Genomic DNA, 6,834 nt, shown 5'->3' with positions numbered 1-6,834 from the left:
GGGGTGTGTGAAGAAACTCAGCAGGGGGACCATTCAGGAGGTCCTTTCAACAGCTAGGAGGATAGAGGGGCTTAAAATAGGATACATGCCTGGGAGACTGGACAGAGGAATAAATAAAATATGTGGCGGTCAAATTACCTGGCTCCCAGGTAATTGTTAGAAAAGGAGAGGGATGGTAGATGGTGGAGTCTAGAATAATCCCAGGTATGGGGTGTGGGGGTTAGGTGGATGGGGGTGGGGGGTACTCAGAGGAAGCCTGGAAAATTCAGTGCCCGCTCCCAACAGGCCCCCCTCTTCCACATGGACAGTTGACATTTTCTCAATGTTTCCTAAATTTCTAAGCAAAATCTTTGGGACCTTTTTCCAATGGGAATACCTTGCCAAAAAACCCCTCCCCCCACATTTGGAATCTGGGTACCTGCACATGTGTGAAAATAGGGGGAGAGATAACAATCAGAATGATGATATAAGGACAAAAGAAAAAGCTGGGAGTTGGATGCAGAATCTCTTTAGGTTTGGAATTGTGAATAAGATCAGGTTCCAGAAATATTTAAATTTGGAATTATGACTAAGACTTGCTCATTAGGAGCTCTTTTATTCAATATTGAGCACTCACTATGTTTCAGATCTGGTTTTTTCCCATTAGGAATACAGGAAAGAACTAGCCAGGTCCCTGTCCTCATAGAGTGGGGGAGCCAGACAATAAACACAATCTCAGGTAGTGGTAAGTACCATGAAGAAAAATAAAGCAGAACAAGGGAACAGAGAGTGGTGGGAAAGGTGGGGGAGCTCAGGGGATGGGGGAACTAGGTTCGATGATAATAATAGGTCAGGGTGAAATAGGGGATGAGGGTTAAAGAGTACGCCTCTCATGATGAGCACTGAGTAATGTACAGATGGTTGAATCGCTGTCTTACACCTGAAACTAGTATAATGCTGTTAGTTAGCTCTACTGGAATTAAAATACATGGGCGTGGACGGAACTGGAGAGTATCATGCTGAGCAAAATAAGTCAATCAGAGAAAAGACAATTATATGGTTTCACTCATATGTGGAATATAAGAAACAGCACAGAGGATCATAGGGGGAGGGAGGGAAAACTGAGTGGAAAGAAATCAGAGAGGGAGACAAACCATGAGAGACTCTTAACTACAGGAAACAAACTATGGGTTGCTGGAGTGGAGGTGGGTGGGGATTGAGGTAACTGGGTGATGGGCATTAAGGAGGGCAGGTGATGTGATGAGCACTGGGTGTTCTGTGCAACTGATGAATTACCGAACTCTCTATCTGAAACTAATGATGTACCATATGCTGGCTAATTCAATTTAAATTTAAAAACTTATTAAAAAATAATAGGTTAGGACCGACCTCTTTGGAAAGGCGATATTTGAGCAGAGACCCAAAGGAAGGGAAAGTGGCAAAGATTGTCAGTTGTCACCCGTGAGATGGTGGTGCATAGCGCCAGGGACAGGAGCAGCACACAGATGACATGATAGATTTGGGATGTCTATCAGACTTCTGAGTGGCGCTGCTGAGAAGGCAGATGGATGTCCAGATCTAAGTTCAGAGAGGTCTGAAGCCCAGCCAGGGCTTTGGGAGGGGTCAGTCGGGGCCTGGCTGCAAGTCAATGGACGGTATGCGAGCTCAGTGTGCCGGGTACGGTGCTGGGGCTGGGGACAGAGATGAGCGAAGCGGTACCAAGACAGACGCGGACCGGACGACGGGTAAGTCCCGTCTAGCTGCGCTCGGAGATCCGGGCTGGCGGGGACAGACCCGGCCAGAGGCGCCAGCCGCCCGCGGCCGAGAGGCGGGGAGCGTGACGCCCCGCGCGCATCACAAAGCCCGCGTTGTGAGGGTGGCGGGGCGGGGCGCGGGGCTGGCCGGACCGCCCACGGAAGCCCCGGAGGCGGGGCGGCGCCCCCACCGTGAGCGCGTGGCGCCCTCTGCAGGCCGCCCGCGGCCGCATCCCGGTAGCCTCCTCCTCCCCTTCCTCCCTCTTCCCGCCTTCCTCCGGCCACATTTCTTGTCGTTATCGTTGTTACCGAGACTTCCTCAGCCTCCGACTTCCGTCCCTTCGCCCCTCTCCGAGGCCAAGCGTGTCCGTGTCTTCCCGGGAGGACTGCCAATAAAGTTTTTCTTCTTCTCGCTCTTAGACTCCCTCCCTCGCCTCAAGTACCGCGAGATCCGGCGGCGCGGCGACGATGGCGGCGGCGTTTGAAGCCCCGGCGGCCTTAGCGACGGTGGAGGCCGCTATGCCGGCGGAGCGTGTGGCAGCACAGCTCGCGGCCTCGGAGCCAGTCCCCGGGCCGGTGCGGAGCCTGCGGACGGCTCACGACGTCAGCGGTCCGCGGACCCGCACGGGGGACGTGCTGCTGGCGGAGCCGGCCGACTTCGAGTCACTGCTGCTGTCGCGGCCGGTGCTGGAGGGGCTGCGGGCGGCCGGCTTCGAGCGGCCCTCGCCGGTGCAGCTTAAGGCCATCCCGCTGGGGCGCTGCGGGCTCGGTGAGGGCGGGGGCCGTGCTCGGGCCGGGAGGGTCCGGGAGGAGCCCCGAGGCGGCCGCCGGTGCAGGCTTCGGCCTGCGGCTTCGAGCCTCAGTTTCCTCTTTTGTACAACGAGACGCGGTGTTCAATGGGAAGATGGTTACGGCCCTTTGCACAGTGACAGATGGCTCTCAATTCGAGAAGATGAACGGTAGAGGTTCAGGGGAGAGGCATGTTTCTGGATATGACCTCTCGCTTTTTTGAGTTAACTAAGAACGAAGGTGCCAACTAGGTGATCTCTGTAGACTCTTCTGGTTCTGTGATTTCATTTTGGTATCTAAGCTGCTTTAGTCAGTACTGGCTAGTGATTTTTTTTTTTTTTTTTTTTTTGTCTTCTCAGATTTAATTGTTCAAGCCAAATCTGGCACTGGGAAAACCTGTGTGTTCTCTACCATTGCTTTGGACTCGCTTGTTCTTGAAAACCTAAGTACCCAGGTGAGTGTAGCTCAGGACCCGAAGGAGGGTATGTTATATGGATTTTATCATAGGTTGGATGCAATACCAGTACCTCCTGAGAGACAGAAGAGATGAATTTGATGAATGATTGAGTTAAGCCATATGAAAAGTATAGAAGTAAAGTAGACATTAAAGCCGTTGAGGGGTGGTGGTGTGGATGGTGACCAAGGATCTGTCATTAGTGTTAGAAGTTTGGAAATTTCTGTTACTGCATCTTAAATTAAGTCTGCCATGTGTGTCAATTTTTTTATTACCTAAATATACAGAAAATTTTCTTTATTTGTTTACTTGCTGACCCAATTGTGGTAGGATTTAGTATTTGGCCTGATTGATGATAACGTGGTGCTCTGGCTTTTGCTGGTAACTGCAGGTGGTTCTTAGAGCTCTGGGAGTGTGTCCTATTGATCTCCCATCTTGGAATAGGTCTAAAGATGGCCTTACCCAAATTAAGAGGTTGAGGTTTGGGGATCGTTTCTTCAACAAAGTTTTGCTGAGCCCATGTTATGTATAAACAGTATGCCAGTACATCCATATTCAAAGCTTTTTGAGTCTTATAACCACCAAATCCTGGGTTATGCACATAGGAAATCCTTCTGCTTCCCAAAGACCTAAGCTATTCTACTTGTGAATTTGAGACGTTTTTGAGATTTTGGCTTCTGACAATTTGGCAGTAGGTGAAATGCCAAAACGCTGAATAAATTCCGTAAAACAAATTTGTATTTTTAAACTTCAGATCTTTGTGTTCTGAAAGTAATACATATTCATTTTTGAAAATTGGAAAATTTAGAGAAGAAGCACCAGGAAGCAGCACATAATCTTACCTACCCAGAAAGAAACTGCTGTTAACTGTTTGGGCATATTTTCCTCTAGCTTTTTGTTTTTTGGTTTTTTAAAATGTTTTTCTTCTCATAGCTGAGAACATGTAGCTTCCCCTTGTCCTCCAGTTGTTATATTACAGAGTTCTCACCGTGAGCCTCAAGGCTCCTTTTTCCTGGGCCTAGATATCTGCCCCTGATTTGGTCCAGTGACATGGGCCTCCCTGCCGTTCCTCAAGCACACTAAGAACGTTACCGTCGTAAGGCCTTTACATTTGCTGTGTTCTCTTCTTGAAAACAATTCCCCGGGTGTCACACAGCTAGCTCTACTCTGTGGTGTACATTTAGGTCTCTGCTCAAATGTTACTCCCTTAGTGGCCTTCCTGGATTACCCCATTTAAAATAAATCCTTCCCTCCCTTGTTACTTCTCTCTTCTCCCTGTTTGATTTTTCTTTATAGCACTTTTCATTTCATGTCATCATGTATGTATGTTTATTGTATATCTTCTTATACAGAATGAAAGTGCCATGAGAGCAAGGACTCTGTATTGTTTCTTCTTTTTTTTCCTAAGATTTTATTTATTTGAGAGAGAAACAGAACGTGAGCCGTGGGGAGGAGGCTGAGGGGAGAGGGAAAAGCAGATTCCCCGCTGAGCAGGGAGCCCGATGCGGGGCTCGATCCCATGACCTGAGCCCAAGGCAGACGCTTAACCGACTGAGCCACCCAGGCGCCCCTGGACTGTGTATTGTTGACTGTTGACTCCACAGCAACTTACATGTTGCCTAGTACATATAGTAGGTTCTTGTTTAATATTTGCTGAATGACTACGTAAGTGAATGAATGGAATAGTTTCCCTTGTTAATAAAAGCTCATCATTTAAAATGATTGTTCAAATGAAAAATAGCTCACTGTAGTACGAATGTGCCAATGACGTGTATCTATTCCACTGACTTGTTAAAGGTATACATATTTTATGCTTTTTTAGATTTTGATCTTGGCTCCTACAAGAGAAATTGCTGTACAGATACATTCTGTGATTACAGCCATTGGAATAAAAATGGAAGGCTTAGAGTGTCATGTCTTTATTGGAGGGACTCCATTATCACAAGACAAAACCAGACTTAAGAAGTGTCATATTGCTGTTGGCTCTCCTGGTAAGATATCATCCTGTTTGTAACTGGGTGGCTTTTAAGGAACTGAACACTTTTCGTGTAAGTAAAGTAATTGAGGTAAGAATATGGGAATCTTTAATAACTATGATAATTATTTTGAAGATTATAAATGAAGAGGCTTAGACCAGTGAAATACAGACACGTGACTGGATTACTAACAGAACTTATGAAATCTCCATTCTTTTTTTTTTTTTTTAAGATTTTATTTATTTAACAGAGAGACACCGCCAGCGAGAGAGGGAACACAAGCAGGGGAAGTGGGAGACAAAGAAGCAGGCTCCTAGCAGAGAAGCCTGATGTGGGGCTCGATCCCAGAACACCGGGATCACGCCCTGAGCCGAAGGCAGACGCTTAACAACTGCGCCACCCAGGCGCCCCGAAATCTCCATTCCTAAGAATGTTTAAGCACACGTATGGAATTGGTTTTTGAAAAGAGGAGGAATGAGATGATTTTCAGGGAGCCTTTCTAAGCCATGGATTGGGATTATTCTTTGCTTCTTTATTAATCATTCAGTTGTGAATCACTCAAATCAGAATTTAGTATTCAGGGCCTTAGCATTCAAGTCTTTTGATGGGAACAGTGTTTTGATCCATACTTGTTGGTGGTGAAATGTGAGGATAAAGTAATGGATTTAGGCAGGATCAGAACTCAATTTCTGATTTGTGGTTCAGTGTATAAATGCATAATAGGGTCGGGTCAAGAAGGTCAGCAGTATAACCTGTGAGTAAGTAGGATAACAACATTGGCTGAGATTTGCACATATTCAGTGCATCTTAAATATTTCAATATTTTTTTTCTGGTATTTAGGCAGAATTAAACAACTGATAGAACTTGACTACTTGAACCCAGGCAGTATACGTCTGTTTATTCTTGATGAAGCAGATAAGCTTTTAGAAGAAGGCAGCTTCCAGGAGCAAATAAAGTAAGAGAAATAACTTGCTTGACTATTTTTATTTTTATTTTATTTTTTAAGATTTTATTTCTTTGACAGAGATACAGTGAGAGAGGGAAGTGGGCGGAGTGGGAGAGGGAGAAGCAGGCTTCCTGCTGAGCAGGGAGCCCAATGCTGGGGGTGGGGGGGTGGCGGATCCCAGGGCTCGATCCCACGACCCTGGGATCATGACCTGAGCCGAAAGCAGACTCTTAACGACTGAGCCACCCAGGTGCCCCCTTGCTTGACTATTAAAATGGTGTCCTAAAGTGTCTATTTTCGGCTTCCAGGTGGTAGTTACTGTGATTGGTTTCCATGGTGTGTATTTCTCTTCTGTTTTGTAGCTGGATTTATTCTTCCTTGCCTGCCAGTAAACAGATGTTGGCAGTATCAGCTACCTACCCTGAATTTTTGGCTAATGCTTTGACAAAGTACATGAGAGATCCCACTTTTGTAAGACTAAATTCCAGTGATCCGAGTCTCATAGGTGAGTATGGATATTGGGTACTTATATTCCTCGTATGTGATATTCTGGAGCTTTCCCTTGCCTAGTTCGCTGTTGCTTTCATATTTGCTATTAGGATATAGCAAATATGTTTGTTTTAACAGAAGACTCTTGACTTCTTTGTAGGTTTGAAGCAATATTACAAAATTGTCAATTCATACCCTTTGGCCCATAAGATTTTTGAGGAAAAGGCTCAGCATTTACAGGAACTGTTCAGCAGAATTCCGTTTAACCAAGCCTTAGTCTTTTCTAATTTGCACAGCAGGTAATGTACCTTAAGAGGTCACCTGGGAGCCTGTGAAATAAAAGATGTAGGGCCATATTTATAAAATTATAATCCTCTATGTTATTTTTATAGAGCACAACATTTGGCAGATATCCTTTCTTCTAAAGGCTTTCCTGCTGAGTGCAT

General features: G+C 45.9%; 1 protein-coding gene across 1 annotated transcript in view; it reads left to right on the top strand.

Moving 5' to 3' along the window:
• Nucleotides 1-2,017: 2,017 nt before the first annotated feature.
• Nucleotides 2,018-6,834, top strand: part of DDX20 (DEAD-box helicase 20) — a 10,714-nt gene continuing 5,897 nt past the window's right edge. Inside the window, exons 1-7 of the mRNA XM_040626900.1 lie at nucleotides 2,018-2,502; nucleotides 2,882-2,976; nucleotides 4,799-4,967; nucleotides 5,794-5,908; nucleotides 6,262-6,404; nucleotides 6,549-6,687; nucleotides 6,781-6,834. Of these exons, the coding sequence (XP_040482834.1) occupies nucleotides 2,202-2,502; nucleotides 2,882-2,976; nucleotides 4,799-4,967; nucleotides 5,794-5,908; nucleotides 6,262-6,404; nucleotides 6,549-6,687; nucleotides 6,781-6,834 (1,016 nt within the window). The 5' untranslated portion in view covers nucleotides 2,018-2,201. The remainder of the gene's footprint in view (nucleotides 2,503-2,881; nucleotides 2,977-4,798; nucleotides 4,968-5,793; nucleotides 5,909-6,261; nucleotides 6,405-6,548; nucleotides 6,688-6,780) is intronic.

This window comes from Ursus maritimus, unplaced genomic scaffold (assembly GCF_017311325.1).
Source record: "Ursus maritimus isolate PB19 unplaced genomic scaffold, ASM1731132v1 scaffold_12, whole genome shotgun sequence".
NCBI lineage: Eukaryota > Metazoa > Chordata > Mammalia > Carnivora > Ursidae > Ursus > Ursus maritimus.
This window is presented reverse-complemented; position numbering and strand designations above follow the sequence as displayed.